Below are 20,334 nucleotides of genomic sequence, written 5' to 3'. Positions count from 1 at the left end.
TTCTTTTTCCCATCTTAATCTTTTCTTCTTATTGGCCAGTCTGAGATATGGCTTTTTCTTTGCAACTCTGCCTAGGCCAGCATCTCAGAGTCACCACTTCGCTGTTGACTTTGAGACTGGTGTTTTGCGGGTTATTTTAATGGACATAAAAATGTGCTTTTCTTTCAAAAACAAGGACATTTCTAAGTGACCCCACACTTTTGAACGGTAGTGTATATTTTTGGCCCACCCATCAACAAATCTCTGGCTGTGCCACTGTTTTGTACTGTATATTTTCGGTCAAATTAGTCAAATCCTCGTTGGACTCTTCTCTGACACTGTACAGTTAACATAATACAGGTCTGGGGCCGGTATGTTCACAGTGATACCCATTCCTATAAAGTCACTACATCCGGGGTAGAACAGAAGCACTTTCATAGCTTTGTGCAGATGCTGGATATTCAAGTACTGTATGAATGAATCAACAAAAGAGGGTGAATCCACACTGTATGGATATACAATATGCTCCCAAATGTGTTGTGATGTCTAGTTGCTACACCCTCCATTCCACCAGCGTCTCCATGGCATTCGGGTGGCAGTATCAGTCTGGTACAAAACGTCTTTAGCCCAGCCTATGGAGCACTGGAGACATACTGATGGGTCTGTTACAGGAGTAGTTGAGTTAGTAGTGAGGGCTCCCTCTTCCCTTATACTGGTGTCTGTGGAGGCTCCAGTGAGATGAGTGTCTGGGATGTCAATGTTCTTTCCCTGTGGAAAATAAGCCAAACATGCATCTGAGTAAAACAAGATGTCTCCGAAGCCATGTGATGTTTGTCAGAGACATTATTGTTTCATTTTTTTCAACTATGGTAAGAATAGCTTGGTCTGTAGTCTCACATCCCACATTTTCCAAAACTGAAGTACAAAAAGGGGAAGCAGGAAACACAGCAAATGATAGCTATCAACTTTCTTAACTTTGTCAGAGAATATACAGTATAAAATCATAAGGTTTTGTGAATAATCCCTACTGTTTCTGGTTGGTCTACACAAGTGAGTATTTAGTCATGCCTATTGTCTTTCAGTATTCATCCATTCATCATTCTCCAAGCCACTGGGCTCGACAAATGAGTGTGCATAAAGTGAGTAACACATTTTGGCATTTAACCACAAATATTTCAACACATACCGTGGCTGTGGATGCAGACGAGGCGTCGTGGCACGCACGGTCCACTCGAGAACGCTTTTCAGTTGGCGGGAACAACAAGGGAACCGGCGATGCACCTGCTCCAAGAGTTCCTCTTTACGCAAACCGTAGACGATTGGTGCTATGCACTGCGCCAAACTAAAGAAGGCAAAGCTAACCACCGCTGACAGTTCTTTGGTCCCCGGCTGAAGGTGTTCTTGTTTCTGGATAACTATTAGCACAAAGTTGGGGAGGATGTACACAGCGAGTTGAGTAAAGTGCAGGGCGATGGTCTTGCATCCGACACTATTGCGTCGATTTATCACTCCCAACCTTCGCCCCTCAAACAGTATCCTTACATAACTGTACAGAATCAGTATCGTACACACAGATATCAGCAAGATTTTTTTCACTTCACCTTTCTTCAACTGTTCCCGTCCACATTCCCCATTTGGACCAGTGGCGTCCAGCTCCGTCTTGGGGAGCAGAGTGAGGGGAATAACCAGCGCGAGCCCCCACGTCAGTAGTCCAACTAACCAGGGCCAATGCCAGACAGAACTGTACTTCATAGGGTGACAGACAGCAAAATAACGGTCCAGCGCCATAGCAGTGAGAGTCAGGAGTATATTGGACGCGCTGGTGATTAGGACAGTTACCATGGCCACACAGATGGATGCCACCAGCCTGGCGCCGAGGTAAATCTGGAGGTAGAAAACAGAGCACATGCCAAAGTACACCAGAGCTGACATCAACAGGTGAAAAACTAACACAAAGCGCGCATGGCCCCGAAGTCGCTCCTCGCGCACTATAGTCCAGTTAATGACGATGTTGAAGAACGCCAATATTATGAAGGAGACGGTCGACGCACAAACCCGTACATAGGTGTAGTCCTTTACGCCCGTTTCTCCAGTCCCGTTTGGTATCGACATTATCCCTCTTTTGATGGTGTATTTTGGGTATTGGATTTTTTCATCGTGGCCTCTTTCTTCTCATAGTTTCCAACACGTGTAAAAATTGAGTGATTATCTCGTCAATCTGAGTACGTCCAAGACATTCAATGCAATGGTCTAGTCTGAGTGAGAGAATTCTCTCTCTTTCTCACCCCCCCCCCTCCGTCCTCTTTCTCTGTCTGGCTGTTTGTCAATCACAAAGTGAGCGAGTGTGCAAAGTGCCTAATGCCCACATTTCAATATAGTACTTTTCCCATCTTCAACTGGAGACTATGCTTTTGGGTATCTATATAACCAAAACTCATGCTAAACAATAACATTTCTCCATCAACATGTGCTGCTCTGATACAGGATAGGACTTTTACTCTGAGGGGTACAGGCCCTTTATGTTACCACATACATAATTTACTTTATCAAAAAACGTAACAAATATTCCAATACAATAAATTCGATACAATCACTTTTTAAATTCAATTCAAATTAGGACTAACAGGGGAAGAACATGTGTGACGTTAAGTGACGTGCAAGGCTCTTTTAAGCACGATCCTAAAACAGTTGGGACGTTGCCATCTAGTGCAGTTTTAGCAGAATTACGACCACATATTAGACAGTGCATTCGGAAAGTATTCAGACCCCTTGACTTTTTACACATTTTGTTACATTATAGCGTTATTCTAAAATGGATTCAAAAAATATTTCCTAATTTTCCCCACTACACACTATACCCCATAACGAAAAAAACGAAAACAGTTTAAAAAATAAAAATAAAAAACAGAAATAAGTATTCAGACGCTTTTCTTTGAGACTCGAAATTGAGCTCAGGTACATCCTGTTTTCATTGACGATCCTTGAGATGTTTCTACAACTTGATTGGAGTCCACCTGTGGTAAATTAAATTGATTGGACATTATTTGGAAGGGCACACACCTGCTACATAAGGTCCCACAGTTGACAGTGCATGTCAGAGCAAAAACCAAGCCATGAGGTCGAAGGAATTGTCCGTAGAGCTCCGAGACAGGATTGTGTCAAGGCACAGCTGTGGGGAAGGTTACCAAAAAATGTCTGCAGCATTGAAGGTTCCCAAGAACACAATAGACTCCATAATTCTTGAATTGAATGCACTCTACATTGATAAATGGCTACGACAAGTTGTCATCTATCGACAGATATATGTAGTATATAATTGAGATTTGTCTGTCAGAAGAGCGCAAACGGTCCCAGTTCCATTGATTGATATACAATTTTGATGTGACTGATTAATTTGCGCACCCTATTGATTACAGTAGAACAAGCTAATCAATTCCAGGCTTGAGTGACCATTTGGTAAATATTGGTGCGTGTGTATTTTATAAGGTACTAATTTAGTAAAATACAAGTAATCTGAACACAAGTGTGACGTGTGTGTAGCGAGTAACTTTTATGTATTGGTCTTCAAAATATCAAGGACTTATTGCAGGATATTGATTATGAATGTGGATACCTGAAAGCGGTATTTTGACACATAACCAACAATAAAATAAAAAAACAGGAAGCAGCAACACTATCATTTTCAATGTATGTTTTATGACTATAAATTGTACTTTTACCATACTTTTTCAACATGATTTTACTTTATCAGGTCAAATGAACCCAAAAACGTGCTATGATTTATTGATTTTGAAGATATTACTCGTGAAAATATGTTTGTCCTGACTATAAAGAGGAGGACCCTAACAATTATAATATGAGTACGTATTATATCCAAATACTATCGTCCTGATATCCACCAAAATGTCACTGGACACACAATAATTAAAGTACTCCGAAAGGTTTTTTGCTACAATATGGTGGATTTAGGCAGAGACAAAAGTGTAACCTATGCCAACTTTTATAATAGGAACCGATTTTCCAGCTTTCCGCAATGACCTTATAGATGTGATCATCGGTTCTTTGGAATAGCCTGCTGCACACAGTTGTTCACTCTGCTGCAACCAGTGTCCACCCTTTCTCTACCCAGGCTGTAGTTGAATACCAAGAAAGGTAAGACTACAAATTCCGTAAATGTATATTAATGTATTAAAGAGTACGTTCTTTCATATTGCATGACTTATTAACGGCTTTTTGTTTAAATCGAATGAGATGAGTTTATACTTTTCCCATTAGAAACCGGAACTATTGGATTAGAGATGGATATAAACTTTAACAGTTATTTAGAAAATAAGTGTTCCTGGTTGGTTGCATTTTATTTACAAAACATTCAAGATTCGACAAGATAAGCGATATAAATGAAGAAGCACGTTTTGTTTTTCAACAGTTTTTATTTTTCGTATGAATTTATTATTCAATATGAATGTTCGACATTATTTGATACAGGCAGAGGCTGTTTGCAGCAACAACAAAACATTTTTGGAAATGCTAAACGTGTATTTTATATAAATACATTACTATAAACATTATTTAAGTTAGAAATGATTATTGTTCAAGATAGTAGTTAACCATTTAACATGCAAATGTATAATATCTAACTACATCCTTTCATGCATGTAAACGCCCTTATCAGCCCAGTACATCTCTCTCCCCACTAAATGTAAGCTCTTCTCTTCCTCCCCTCCCTTCCTTCCTTCCTTCCTTTCTCCCGCTGCCCTGTCTTACTTCCCTCTCTCTCTCTCTTCTTTCCTCATTCCCTACCTCCTTGGGTGTGGTGTGGTGTAGCCATGGCTGTCCAGCAGCAGATCACCACTGTAACCACCACCCAGAGCTCAGGGCAATGGAGCACAGGACTGTTTGACTGCTGCTCTGACATGGGCACATGTAAGTCACATCGAGTCACTTCCATAATATGCTCATCTCCAAACCCAGAACCAAATCTAGATGTATGTTTTATTTTGAAATGTATATTTCTATTATTATTATTTGTTCGATTAATTCAGAGTAGGCCTACACATTCATTATACAGTTCAATTGAAAAAAGAAAACTGCAGGCCTACCCGGGGAGGGGTCTGAGCTGTGTTTTCCTGTGCGAATCTAACATTTACTGGAAGGGCCATGGGGGGGTGGAGGGTGGAGGGTCAAGGAGAACCCGATTGGAGAATTACAAACACAAAGCCAGAGCTAAGGGGTTGACGTCATCAGGAACCATGGAGACCAAGGGGGGCTGCGCTCCAGGAATGTCAATAAAAGGGAGACAGACACCAGATAACGAATGTACAGCGTTACAGGGAGTGTTGACAATTTACCACCGTGTTGACAAGCACGGTGGCTAGGAAAAACTCCATAGAAAGGCCAAAACCTAGGAAGAAACCTAGAGAGGAACCAGGCTATGAGGGGTGGCCAGTCCTCTTCTGGCTGTGCCGGGTGGAGATTATAACAGAACATGGCCAAGATGTTCAAATGTTCATAAATGACCAGCATGGTCAAATAATAATAATCACAGTAGTTGTCGAGGGTGCAACAAGTCAGTACCTCAGGAGTAAATGTCAGTTGGCTTTTCATAGCCAATCATTGAGAGTATCTATACCGCTCCTGCTGTCTCTAGAGAGTTGAAAACAGCAGGTCTGGGACAGGTAGCACGTCCGGTGAACAGGTCAGGGTTCCATAGCCGCAGGCAGAACAGTTGAAACTGGAGCAGCAGCACGGCCAGGTGGACTGGGGAAAGCAAGGAGTCATCATGCCAGGTAGTCCTGAAGCATGGTCCTAGGGCTCAGGTCCTCCGAGAGAGAGAAAGAAAGAAAGAGAGAATTAGAGAGAGCATACTTAAGTTCACACAGGACACCGGATAAGACAGGAGAAATACTCCAGATATAACAGACTGACCCTAGCCCCCCGACACAAACTACTGCAGCATAAATACTGGATGCTGAGACAGGAGGGGTCAGGAGACACTGTGGCCCCATCCGATGATACCCCCGGACAGGGCCAAACAGGCAGGATATAACCCCACCCACTTTGCCAAAGCACGGCCCCCACACCACTAGAGGGATATCTTCAACCACCAACTTACCATCCTGAGACAAGGCCGAGTATATCCCACAAAGATCTCCGCCACGGCACAACCCAAGGGGGGGCGCCAACCTACCTCTAGCAACTTACCCTGAAAATTAGTTGGCAACACTGGTTACAGGGAGGGATAGAGTTTGTTTCATTATGACATTTTACATGAACATCACTGCCCGCCCGCTCATTAAACGGGATACGGCAGCAGATTGACGAGGTCATGTTAACAAACATATCCTAAAAACAGGACAGGTAAAAGTCAAATGGACAATATGGAATGGACAATCACAACTGTTGTCCAGGAGTTTCACCCCATTGTCACCCCATTGATCAGTGGTTTCAAGTTTGTATCTGTCCATTTTTGACAAGCTGATCATAGCAAAACATAATACTCCTGCATTTCCCGCTGTGCAAATACATTGCAAATAGGCTTGCAAATAGGCTCCTGCTAAAGTTGTGTAGCTGATATTCAGAGCTTAAATGACCAAATTGATTAGTCACTGGAATCAGGACTAATAAAGCCAACGCAATGGCACGTTTTACGAACTGTGGGCCTACGTGACCACGAGCTGATGTCTTAGGGACATATTTTTGTTGGTCCTGTCTGGATGTTGTTTTGGGGGTTTTACAAACGGTAGACTTACCACATAGATTGGAATTCATACAATTCAATTTCAGGCAACACCGTAGGCTACATCTTTTTTTATGCAGTTCCTGGACCGGCCTTGATTTCCACATCCATGGACATTGGTTTTTGGTCCGATCTGGACCAGCCTTGATTTGGCCTAAACATAGACGTCTATAAATTACTTATTTTCAACTTTCATTCAGAACCCAATAATTAGCCTGATTTCAACATCCAGAAAATACATATTTTCAATGTCTGTAAAATATGAATTTTCAACATCAGGAAAATAAGTATTTTCAACTTTCATTCAGAACTGAAAATTAAACTGATTTCAACATCCGGAAAATATCTATTTTCAATGTCATGGAAAGTTTATTTTAAACACGGAAAATACCTTTTCACCTTTCATTCAGAACCTAAATTGGACCTAACTTCAACGTCTGGAAAATACAGTTGAAGTCGGAAGTTTACATACACCTTAGCCAAATACATTTAAACTCAGTTTTTCACAATTCCTGACATTTAATCCTAAATAAAAATTCCCTGTCTTAGGTCAGTTAGGATCACCACTTTATTTTAAGAATGTGAAATGTCAGAATAATAGTAGAGAGAATGATTTATTTCAGCTTCTATTTCTTTCATCACATTCCCAGTGGGTCAGAAGTTTACATACACTCAATTGGTATTTGGTAGCATTGCTTTTAAATTGTTTAACTTGGGTCAAACGTTTCGGGTAGCCTTCCACAAGCTCCCCACAATAAGTTGTGTGAATTTTGGCCCATTCCTCCTGACAGAGCTGGTGTAACTGAGTCAGGTTTGTAGGCCTTCTTGCTCGCACACGCTTTTTCAGTTCTGCTCACACATTTTCTATAGGATTGAGGTCAGGGCTTTGCAGAGGTGGGACCAAGTCATTGTTTTACAAGTCACAAGTAAGTCTTAGCACTCAAGTCCCAAGTCAAGACAGGCAAGTCCGAGTCAACTCTCAAGTCAAGACCGTCAAGTATCAAGTCAAGTCTCAAGTCTTTAACTTTGAGTTTCGAGTCCTAAACAAGTCATAATGTGCTCTTCACCAAATGTAATACCATTTCATTTTTTTAACAAGAGTAATAGTATATTACATGTACGCAAATCATGAATGCTTTAAAAATATCTATATATTTATTACTTTCCAAATAAACGTTATATTTCCATGGAATGACATGGGTAGCCATGAGAAAGAACCCCCCCCCCCCCAATAGTGATCGACTATCGAGGATCGCTATGGGGTGCAATCGGGTGGTGTAGGCTTGTACACAATCGCCCAACCACAATCGCCCAACCTTGTTTTAGGAACATCAGGCCGGATTTAGGCTTCCAACTGCCTAGCCAGCTGTAGCTCAATCTTGGGTGCAATGATCATGTTCCCGTGCTGACTGACTGTGTGGAGGCTCCTTGATTTAACGTTACGCTAGCCTACATGATACACTAGTAAAGTAATAAAATATATAGCTGTAGGCTATATTAGCCACGACTTACTGTTCTTTGTGCAGCTTCAAATGTCGAACAAAGTTGGAAATTGTTGCGCCTCCGTCTGTAAGTTTCTTCCCGCATGTTTTAAATAATAATTTTGGGTATCATCTTTCCAAGGGCTCCATCTGAATTCACCCGCCGACGTTCTTCTGCACTGCCACGCACAACTTTTTCTCAGCTGGCATAATTTGATTGGCTGATGTCCGATTCAAACTGTAATCCGTTAAATGAAGAGTTGATGCACTGCACACTTTTTTTAATAGCATCATTTTTTATATTTGGGCTTGGGGAGGGTATCAAGTCAGGTCGAGTCATAAGGCTCAAGTCCAAGTCAAGTCACGAGTCATTGGTGTTAAAGTCAAGTCGAGTTGCAAGTCATCATATTTGTGACTTGAGTCTGACTCGAGTCCAAGTCATGTGACTTGAGTCCACACCTCTGGGGCTTTGTGATGGCCACTCCAATACCTTGACTTTGTTGTCCTTCTGCCATTTTTCCACAACTTTGTAAGTAAGCTTGGGGTCATTGTCCATTTGGAAGACCCATTTGCAACCAAGCTTCAAAATGTTTAACTTGAAAAAGTTTTTTTTTTTTTTTACTTTATACTTAAGTATATTTTAGCAATTACATCTAAACTCAGCAAAAGAAGAAACGTCCTGTCACTGTCAACTGCGTTTATTTTCAGCAAACTTAACATGTGTAAATATTTGTATGAACATAACAAGATTCATCAACTGAGACATAAACTGAACAAGTTCCACAGACATGTACCTAACAGAAATGGAATAATGTGTCCCTGAACAAAGGGGGGATCAAAATCAAAAGTAACAGTCAGTATCTGGTGTGGCCACCAGCTGCATTAAGTACTGCAGTGCATCTCTTCCTCATGGACTGCACCAGATTTGCCAGTTCTTGCTGTGAGATGTTACCCCACTCTTCCACCAAGGCACCTGCAAGTTCCCGGACATTTCTGGGGGGAATGGCCCTAGCCCTCACCCTCCAATCCAACAGGTCCCAGACGTGCTCAATGGGATTGAGATTCGGGCTCTTCGCTGGCCACGGCAGAACACTGACATGACAGGAAATCACGCACAGAACGAGTAGTATGGCTGGTGGCATTGTCATGCTGGAGGGTCATGTCAGGATGAGCCTGCAGAAAGGGTACCGCATGAGGGAGGAGGATGTCTTCCCTGTAACGCACAGCGTTGAGATTGCCTGCAATGACAGCAAGCTTAGTCCGATGATGCTGTGACACACCGCCCCAGACCATGACGGACCCTCCACCTTCAAATCGATCCTGCTCCAGAGTACAGGCCTCGGTGTAACGCTCATTCCTTCGACGATAAACGCGAATCCGACCATCACCCCTGGTGAGACAAAACCGCGACTTGTCAGTGAAGATCACTGTTTGCCAGTCCTGGTCCAGCAACGGTGGGTTTGTGCCCATAGGCGACGTTGTTACCGGTGAGGTCTGGTGAGGACCTGCCTTACAACAGGCCTACAAGCCCTCAGTCCAGCCTCTCTCAGCCTATTGCGGACAGTCTGAGCACTGATGGAGGGATTGTGCATTCCGGGTGTAACTCAGGCAGTTGTCATTGCCATCCTGTACCTATCCCGCAGGTGTGATGTTCGGATGTACCGATCCTGTGCAGGTGTTGTTATACGTGGTCTGCCACTGCGAGGACGATCAGCTGTCCGTCCTGTCTCCCTGTAATGCTGTCTTAGGCGTCTCACAGTACAGACATTGCAATGTATTGCCCTGGCCACATCTGCAGTCCTCATGCCTCCTTGCAGCATGCCTAAGGCACGTTCACGCACGTTCTTCTGGTGTTTTTCAGAGTCAGTAGAAAGGACTCTTTAGTGTCCTAAGTTTTCATAACGGTGACCTTAATTTCCTACCGTCTGTAAGCTGTTAGTGTCTTAACGACTGTTCCACAGGTGCATGTTCATTAATTTTTTAGGGTTCATTGAACAAGCATGGGAAACAGTGTTTAAACCCTTTACAATGAAGATCTGTGAAGTTATTTTGGATTTTTACAAATTATCTTTGAAAGACAGGGTCCTGAAAAAGGGATGTTTCTTTTTTTGCTGAGTTTGCTTTTGACAATTAAGTATATTTAAAACCAAATAGTTTATTTTACTGGGTGACTCACTTTTACTTGAATCATTTTCTATTTAGGTATCTTTACTTCACAAGTATGATTTTTAAAAACTTTTCCCACCACTGTTCGGTTGATGGTTGATGGTTTTCCGTTATTGATCTGTAGTTGTTGAGAGCTCTCTAGAGAGCTGGAGAGTGAAGAAAAGAGGGAGAGTTGAGATCTGACTCACTCTGTCTCAACCATACCCAGCACTTAGTGGTGGGACTGAGGGAAAGAGGGAGAGGCTAAGTGGGAGGAAGTGGGAGAAACGAGAGAAGGAATTGAGATGAGGTAATATATACAGTTGATGTCGGAAGTTTACATACACCTTAGCCAAATACATTTAAACTCAGTTTTTCACAATTCCTGACATTTAATCCTAGTACAAATTCCCTGTCTTAGGTTAGTTAGGATCACCACTTTATTTTAAGAATATGAAATGTCAGAATAATAGTAGAGAGAATGATTTATTTCAGCTTTTATTTCTTTCATCCATCACATTCTCAGTGGGTCTGTAACGTTCTTCGTCGGGCGAAAGAGAGGAGGACCAAAATGCAGCGTGATGGCGCGGACTCCGGCCGCAAAACCTAAACCTATAGGGGAGGGTCTGGGTGGGCATCTGTCCGTGGTGGCGGCGCGGTACGTGGACCCCACTCCACCTTAGTCTTAGCCCTCTTCATTGGCCTCTTTAGAGCGGCAACCCTCGCCTCCGACCTTGGACCGAGGACCCTAATAAAAGGCCCCACTGGACTGAGGGGCGCCTCTGGACTGAGGGGCGCCTCTGGACTGAGGGGCAGCTCCGGACTGAGGGGCAGCTCCGGACTGAGGGGCAGCTCCGGACTGAGGGGCAGCTCCGGACTGAGGGGCAGCTCCGGACTGAAGGGCAGCTCCGGACTGAGGGGCAGCTCCGGACTGAGGGGCAGCTCCGGACTGAGGGGCAGCTCAGGCGCCTCTGGACTGAAGGGCGGCTCAGGCGCCTCTGGACTGAAGGGCGACTCAGGCGCCTCTGGACTGAAGGGCGGCTCAGGCGGCTCCTGACTGAAGGGCGACAGGCGGCTCCTGACTGAAGGGCGGCTCAAGACAGACAGGCGGCTCAGGACAGACGGGCGGCTCAGGCGGCTCAGGACAGACGGGCGGCTCAGGACAGACGGGCGGCTCAGGCGGCTCAGGACAGACGGGCGGCTCAGGACAGACGGGCGGCTCAGGCGGCTCAGGACAGACGGGCGGCTCAGGCGGCTCAGGACAGCCGAGGCGCACTGTAGGCCTGGTGCGTGGTGCCGGAACTGGTGGTACCGGGCTGGGAACACGCACCTCAGGGCGAGTGCGGGGAGGAGGAACAGGGCATACTGGACCCTGGAGGCGCACTGTAGGCCTGGTGCGTGGTGCCGGAACTGGTGGTACCGGGCTGGGAACACGCACCTCAGGGCGAGTGCGGGGAGGAGGAACAGGGCATACTGGACCCTGGAGGCGCACTGTAGGTCTTGTGCCTGGTGCTGGAACTGGAGGCCTGGTACGTGGAGGAGACACCGGATAGACCGGACCGTGGAGGCGCACTGCAGGTCTCGAGCACCGAGCCTGCCCAACCCTACCTGGCTGAATGCTCCCCGTAGCCATGCCAGTGCGGCGAGGTGGAATAGGCCGCACTGGGCTGTGCTGGCGAACCGGGGACACCGTGCGTAGGGCTGGTGCCATGTACCCCGGCCCGAGGAGACGCACTGGAGACCAGATGCGTAGAGCCGGCTTCATGGCACCTGGCTCGATGCCCACTCTAGCCCGGCCGATACGAGGCGCTGCTATGTACCGCACCGGGCTATGCACACGTACTGGAGACACCGTGCGTATCTCCGCATAACACGGTGCCTGCCCGGACCATCTCTCTCCACGGTAAGCACGGGAAGTTGGCTCAGGTCTCCTACCTGACTTAGCCACACTCCCCGTGTGCCCCCCCCCCCCCCCAATACATTTTCGGGGCTGCCTCTCTGGCTTCCAGCCGCGCTTTCGTGCTGCCTCCTCATACCACCGCCTCTCGGCTTTAGCTGCCTCCAGCTCTTCACGAGGGCGGCGATATTCTCCAGCCTGTGCCCAGGGTCCCTTGCCGTCCAGAATCTCCTCCCAGGTCCAGGAGTCCTGCGATTTCGGCTGCTGCTGCTGCTGCTGCTGCTGCTGCTGCTGCTGCTGCTGCTGCCCGTTACCACGCTGCTTGGTCCTTTGGTGGTGGGTGATTCTGTAACGTTCTTCGTCGGGCGAAAGAGAGGAGGACCAAAATGCAGCGTGATGATTATCCATTTTAATAGAATACTTTAAACAACGAACAAAAACAATAAACCGACAAAATGAACGAAGACGAAACAGTCCTGTAACGTGAACACAGAACACAGAAACACAGTAACAGGAACATACAAAGCAAACTATGGTCAGGGCGTGACAGGGTCAGAAGTTTGTATATACTCAATTAGTATTTGGTAGCATTGCCTTCAAAATGTTTAACTTGGGTCAAACGTTTCGGGTAGCCTTCCACAAGCTCCCCACAATAAATTGGGTGAATTTTGGCCCATTCCTCCTGACAGAGCTGGTGTAGCTGAGTCAGGTTTGTAGGCCTCCTTGCTCGAACACGCTTTTTCAGTTCTGCCCACACATTTTCTATAGGATTGAGGTCAGGGCTTTGTGATGGCCACTCCAATACCTTGACTTTGTTGTCCTTATGACATTTTGCCACAACTTTGGAAGTATGCTTGGGGTCATTGTCCATTTGGAAGACCCATTTGCAACCAAGCTTTAACTTCCTGACTGATGTCGTGAGATGTTGCTTCAATATATCCAAATAATTTTCCTGCCTCATGATGCCATCTATTTTGTGAAGTGCACCAGTCCCTCCTGCAGCAAAGCACCCCCACAACATGATGCTGCCACCCCCATGCTTCACGGTTGGGATGGTGTTCTTCGGCTTGCAAGCATCCCCCTTTTTCCTCCAACCATAACGATGGTCCTTATGGCCAAACAGTTCTATTTTTGTTTCATCAGATTGGATGACATTTCTCCAAAAAGTACAATCTTTGTCCTCATGTGCAGTTGCAAACCGTAGTCTGGCTTTTTATGGCAGTTTTGGAGCAGTGTCTTCTTCCTTGCTGAGCGGCCTTTCAGGTTATGTCGATATAGGACTCATTTTACTGTGGATATAGATACTTTTGTACCTGTTTCCTCCAGCGTCCTCACAAGGTCCTTTGCTGTTGTTCTGAGATTGATTTGCACTTTTCGCACCAAAGTACATTAATCTCTAGGGGACAGAACGAGTCTCCATCCTGATCGGGATGACGGCTGCGTGATCCCATGGTGTTTATACTGTACAGATGAACGTGGTACCTTCAGGCGTTTGGAAATTGCTCCTAAGGTGAACCAGACTTGTGGAGGTCTAAAAAAAATAAATCTGAGGACTTGGCTGATTTCTTTTGATTTTCCCATGATATCAAGCAAAGAGGCACCGAGTTTGAAGGTGTGCCTTGAAATACATCCACAGGTACACCTCCAATTGACTCAAATGATGTCAATTAGCCTATCAGAAGCTTCTAAAGCCATGACACCATTTTCTGGAATTTTCCAAGCTGTTTAAAGGCACAGTCAACTTAGTGTATGTAATCTTCTGACCCACTGGAATTGTGATACAGTGAGTTATAAGTGAAATAATCTGTCTGTAAACAATTGTTGGAAAAATAACTTGTGTCATGCACAAAGTAGATGTCCTAACCGACTTGCCAAAACTATAGTTTGTTAACAAGAAATTTGTGGAGTGTTTGAAAAACGAGTTTTAATGACTGCAACCTAAGTGTATGTAAACTTCCGACTTCAACTGCATGTGTTGAAAATGAGTTTATTTACATACCTTTTTGTATAGTTTTACCTCTATTTTCACTCGGAACAAAAGTTTGTTTCCTCACGTTGTAATCCACTGCATATGAATCATCAAGTATTACGTACTTATTACATAATACTATGATGACCTTGAATTGTGCCCCCCCCCCCAGGTTGCTGTGCCACCTGGTGCTTCCCCTGTTTTCAGTGTCAGACGGCCTCCCACTACGGCTGGTGTGTCTGTATGCCCCTGCTGGACCCATGTGCCTTTATGGCTGTCTCCTGCTGCATGCGCTCCTCCATGAGAGAGCGCTATGGCATCCAGGTACAGTACGAGCCCTGGGAGAGGGTAGGGCGGGGTGGGTGGGTGGGATGGGTTGGGAAAGAGGGTAGATGGAGGCGGGGAAGCGGGGAGGGGAGGTGGGTGTGGACAGAGGGTGCAGGGGCAGGTGGGGGTGGTACCCACAGCACCTCTTATTTACCCTTCTGAGGGGAAATGGTGTTGGAAACTATCAGACGTTTGAGACGTTAAGAAATATCATTGGTGTGCTTGGAAATGTTGTTGTTCTTAGTGTTGTCAGTGCCTTGATTCCCCTTTAAATATAACGCTAAATATGGTATTAACTACAACCGTATCTCTCTCCTTCTTCCCTGAACTTTTCTACACGCCCTATTCTTCTCTCCACCTCTATCCTTATCCTCCTTTTAACTCTGTCCTCTTGGCATGTTCTTGTCCTCTGCTTTCATTTTCTATCCATCTCTCCTTCTTTCTTCCCCCTCTCAGGGTTCGACCTGTGTGGACGTCGGGTTGGTGTGTTGCTGCTACGTCTGTGCCTGGTGCCAGATGGCTCGTGAGGTTAAGACGCGGACCACATCAGGCATCCAGCAGGTTCACGTGGTCACCCAACAGCTTCACATGGCTTAGGACCCAGAAAAGAGAGTGGTAACTAGATGGCCAAGCAAGAAGTGCAATTTCATCAGAAATGTTGAGCAAGTGCTTTAACTTTTTGTTCCTTATCTTGTGTGACGGTTAACATAGGGCGTACTGTTTGCATTTATTGTTTGAAAAAGAATTCCATAATTCTGCTATCATGGCCGAATAGTGACGTCCAAGAAAGAGGGCCATACATATAATACCCCTCCAATCTATAGCAACCATACTGTGTGTTGAATGTACTGTATACTTCAGATGTGTCTTTTGGAGAGAAATGTTATACCATTATTAATGTCTTAATAACCATCGAATGTTCATGTCAGGCTTAAAACATTTTAAACAGCTTACCATGTTCTTGCCCTTCTTGTGCGCTTCTCTTTTCTTACTAGTCCTGACTTTGCTGAAAGCTGCTCCATCGAGGAAAGGTTTGCTTAAAATGACTGCGATATGTGGTTGTCTTACCTAGCTACCTTAAGAATAATGATATGTGGTCGTCTTACCTAGCTACCTTAAGATTAATGCTCTGGATAAGTGCGCCTGCCAAATGACTAAACGTGTAACCCATGATTCAAATGCCAACCACATTTCAGTTGAATGTTCTTATGTGTAAATATATGCCATTTAGCAAACCCTTTAATTCAAAGCGAGTTACAGTTTTGTGTGCATACATTGATTGTTTGGGTGGTCCCAGGATTCAAACCCACTATCCTGGTGTTGCAAGCGCCATGCTCTACCAAATGATCTACAGAGAACCACTCGTTTCTGGTTGATTTCATTGCTTTCTTCTCGATTTGATCTGCTTGGTCCATATGTGTTTTTAAATAAAGCATTTACCTGTCTTACCTTGACAGACTTGTTAAAAAGTGTATTGGGGATCATTTTGTGTGTGCGCTAGTGTGCGTGTGTCTGTACGTGTGTCTGTTTTTCTCTGTGCGTGCAGTGGTAGACCATTAACATCTACTTTTAGACAATGCCTACATGTGACCAATGGCGGGTATTCATTGATGCCACGGGAAGCCTGGCTAATTTCTCTTTCATCTCTCTGTGTTTCATAATTGTCCTTTAATTTGCATGAGGCTGAATGTATCTCACAGGAGAAAGCATCCGAGCGAGCGAAACAGCGCCCCTCTGTCTCTCTAAGTGTAGGCCATCTATCTGATGCTGTCTGGTCCAAATGAGTATGACATTGTTGCCGCCTGTAGCATTGAACGGAATGCAAGGGAAGCCAGCGAGCATCTGGCCTCTCTTGATAAATCAAGTATAAAACATTTGCCAATCAGTGTTGAGCTAAACTGAGCGAGCTCAACTGTGAATGGTCCTGGCGAGAAAAAATATTGTGTCAAGGGAAGCCATCTTGGATTTGGCATCTCTCCTATCAAATCATTTTGAGAGCATACTTCCTTAACGGAAACAACTTGAGTTGTTGCATCTCGTTGTGTTTTTGTCCTCCGATGGCTAGCTAGCTAGCTAAAATTGTCCCTTTCTCAAATTAGCCATGGATGGAGATAGGGATTTGGACTTGTGGTTTTACTTAATTCCCCGTACTGGTCAATGATTATAACAGCGACTCTGGTCCAACTATTAATTCATACATTGTTGTGCCACTGGCCTGAGAGGATGGAAGTTCAATATGTAGCTAGTAGATGTAGAATGCTATTGTTAACTAGCTAAGGTTGCCCATGTATGGAGGTTAGGCTAGCGAACAAGCATTTTAGCCAGGTAGCCTAGGACAACAACAAATAAAAGCGTGCACTGTATGACAGAGTGATAGACCGTTTTGTCAACATGAGAGGAGGATGGCATAGATGTTTCTCTACAAGTAGGGTGAGTCAGTATGTTTTTCTACTTGCACGAACGCGCACACACACACACAAACACACACACACACGCGAAAAAGAAATCAGAACCATGGACAGCCACATAATATTTAGCTTATGTTGATTGGACTAAATTGTTTTTGGTATCTTTTAGTTGTCACTGTATTAGACTAAGCAGAGGTAATTTGATGTTGAAATGCTGAAGTTGAAATGGTGCTGGAATAGTGGAGGCAGCTCCTGTTTTCTTTGCGACTTGCGGTAACTCTCTGTGGTTCTAAATCAATAGCTGTTTAGCTGTCCGGAAATGTCGGAAACATTAACTTGCTTAACCATGCTATAGGTCATGTAACTGTGTGTTACATGCAATATGTGTCTTGGACTTCACCTGATAGAGGTTGCTATTAAGTTTTGTGATAAAATAAAAGTGTGGTTAAATTTATTCTGCCACTCTCTTCTTATTGTCTCTGCCTTTAGGCCTATATATCACAATCTCAAGGCATATGAATTAACAGGTTATGGAGCAAACAAACAATTATCACAACGCTTCCCCAGTGACTATACCCACGCACCTCTACTGCATGTGACTTGAGGCCAAAGTGTGAACCATTAATTTAGCATACAGCAGGCTATCGTAAAATACTTACCTACTTCCCTTTACTGAAAAGTTCAAGTTGTAAGGAGGAAGTGAATGTGCAGTTAATTTGATCTCTGTGAGAATGTAAGAATGGAAAATATTTGCAGACAAACAATTGATTTCAACGGTTTCAATCAAGACAAAACTATGTTTCTCATTTCTTTTTGCTCTCTCCATCCATTATGTTGGAAGTGCAACGCTGGGACAGTACAGAGCTGGACACACAAACACAGGCACGCACGCACGCTTGCACGCACGCACGCACACACACACACACACACGCACACACACACGCACGCGCACACACACGCACACGCAACCTTACGATCATTTCGCTACACCCACAAAGCACCTGCTAAATATGTGTATGTGACCAATAACATTTGATTTGATTTGACACACACAGACACTCTGCATACAACAGTAGTAGAAATAGGTAACACACTCACTCCTAATTGTTGGGTCAACTTGGTTCACTGCTACTTGTTGGGTGTCAGCTTGATTCACTCCTACTTGTTGAGTGTCAGCTTGGTATATCTTACCAACACACCTCGCTCCAGTCCCATTTTCTAATTGTTTTCACCAAACAAACATTTTGTTTTCATCGTCATATTCAGCAATCACCATTTCATTTGGTTGCATAAAGGAGACACTAAAACAACACTAATAAGACTTGAGGAAATGTTGTTGTTTTCTTTTAGCAACCAATAGGAAGGGAACTCCTCTGTAAGGCAGATTATGATCATTTTGGAAAGGCTGAAATAACAACAGACTCAAAATGTCTGCTGTTTTCTCTCCTCTCTCTTCCTCAGAAGCCTCTCCCTCAGGTGACCTCTTTCACTGTTCTCTTGCTTTCCTTCCCATGCAATTTGCTCTCATCTGTTGCCTCAACTTCTTTTTCTCCCCTCCCCCTTCCTTCAAGCCCATCTGTAAATAATTTCCAACTGGCCATATCTTCAATTGCTCCTCCTCTCTCTTTATCAGCCTCCCTCCCTCCCTCCCTCCCTCCCTCCCTCCCTCCCTCCCTCCCTCCCTCCCTCCCTCCCTCCCTCCCTCGGCTGTCACCACACTGCGATGCATCTGCTCCATCTTCCATTTGACATGCTCTCTCTCTCTCTCCACTCTCCTGCACTACTCCTAAGAGAAAGGGAGGGAAGGATGGCAACTCCCATACTGTTCAAGGTCTTTTCTTTTCAGTTGACCTCTTGATTCTTCTCATGTTTACTTGACGCTTGGTCAAACTGGCTGTTGATTTCCCAACTTGTAATTGTTATATCGATGTACATTTTGCTTGTTTCTTCTTATGTCCAACAGACAGCCCACCCAGTGGGCACAAACTGATTGAATCAATGTTGTTTCAATGTAATTTGTCAGCGTATTGTGACGTGGAATCTACGTGGAAAATACATTGGATTTGAAAAAAGTAATCAACTGTTATTTTGAGGGTGAAATGTCAACTACAGGATTATGTCATAATTGTAACCAATTTTCAACAAAGATAAACCTTGCATAAAATGTTGAATTTGTACCTTTGAAACAACGTTAGATCGTCAACGTTATATCCAATATCAGAACAATATATAGGCGGGGCAGCACCTCCTACTAGTTGATCAATATACAGCTATTCTGTCACCTTTATATGGTCTCTGACTACTACCAATGTGCTATCGCGAGATTGATTGTTGAGAGATCTTATATTCACTGTTGCTCTCGAAGTCATTCCAAAGGGTAGGTTTAACAGAGCAAATGAAATGTAACCATACTTTATGCTGTCCCTGTACTGTATCAATTATACTATTTAGGCCTATGTAACATTTGCAAAGTCATCAGCTATTGTTTCAATAAAATAAACAATAACATAAACAATACAATAGGCCTCGGGATTCAAGCTTTGGTTGATTTAACATTTTGTGTTTGATTCACATCTTCATCTCAACCTAAAAGCTAAATCAAATATTAGGACTAAATCAAATGAAACTTTATTTAAAGAGCGTTTAAAGTTTGATTCGATTTAGTCCTATTCTTTAACTTGGATATTGGGTTGAGATGGAGATGTGAATCCAACATATCAATTATAAATGTTCAGACAAACTGGATATTGAATTGTGTTTGGTTGTCAACACAACTGTAACGTAGATTCAAGGAGTCAGGAAGCAAGTGCAGTTAGTGAGTTTAATGACGAAGAACATTGAACGATACAAAACAAGACGTGTCTAAACATGGAACAAACAAAATTGCCTGGTTGTTGATAACAATGGAGCGCTATATAAAGGGGAAGTAGTCAGAGAGGTAATGAAGTCCAGGTGTGCCTAATGAGGCGCAGGTGTGCGTAATGAAGGTTGCCAGGTGTGCAAAGGATCGGTTGCCGGGACCGGTGGTTAGTAGACCGGTGACTTCAAACGCTGGATAGGGGGAGCGGGAGTTGACGTGACAACAACCAAATATCAACATTTGAATGAGATATATCTTCTGCTTGGATAATTCCATCTGTGCCACTGAATCCAACGTATTCATAATTCATCTGTAGACAAACTGGGATTAAGACAGACTAAGTTAGTTGCCCAAAATACAACAAACACAATTCAATATGACTTTTGCAACACAGTAAATAGCCTATTAACAAGTTAACCAAAAATCAGAAGTTAATAAAGAATAGCCTTAAGCCAGATGAAGCTATCCAAGCATTAGATATCTGCGGTGCTGCTCGTGGCAACGTCCTTTCGCTGAGTCTACCTTTAAGTTA

General features: G+C 44.1%; 2 protein-coding genes across 2 annotated transcripts; one reads left to right on the top strand and one right to left on the bottom strand.

Annotated features, from left to right (window-relative positions):
* Nucleotides 1-193: 193 nt before the first annotated feature.
* zgc:194312 (uncharacterized protein LOC794943 homolog) lies at nucleotides 194-2,220 on the bottom strand. Its single transcript, XM_038995483.1, has 2 exons — nucleotides 1,166-2,220; nucleotides 194-747 (listed from the first exon to the last, which is right to left on the bottom strand). The coding sequence occupies exons 1-2, from the start codon at nucleotides 2,089-2,091 to the stop codon at nucleotides 687-689; spliced, it is 987 nt and encodes a 328-aa protein (XP_038851411.1). The 5' UTR covers nucleotides 2,092-2,220; the 3' UTR covers nucleotides 194-686.
* A 1,655-nt stretch (nucleotides 2,221-3,875) lies between these two features.
* LOC120049245 (cornifelin homolog A-like) lies at nucleotides 3,876-16,003 on the top strand. Its single transcript, XM_038995482.1, has 4 exons — nucleotides 3,876-4,131; nucleotides 4,804-4,902; nucleotides 14,380-14,531; nucleotides 14,991-16,003. Exons 2-4 carry the CDS (start codon nucleotides 4,806-4,808, stop codon nucleotides 15,129-15,131), a joined length of 390 nt encoding a protein of 129 aa, XP_038851410.1. The 5' UTR covers nucleotides 3,876-4,131; nucleotides 4,804-4,805; the 3' UTR covers nucleotides 15,132-16,003.
* Nucleotides 16,004-20,334: the final 4,331 nt, after the last annotated feature.

Source organism: Salvelinus namaycush, chromosome 6 (assembly GCF_016432855.1).
Source record: "Salvelinus namaycush isolate Seneca chromosome 6, SaNama_1.0, whole genome shotgun sequence".
NCBI lineage: Eukaryota > Metazoa > Chordata > Actinopteri > Salmoniformes > Salmonidae > Salvelinus > Salvelinus namaycush.
This window is presented reverse-complemented; position numbering and strand designations above follow the sequence as displayed.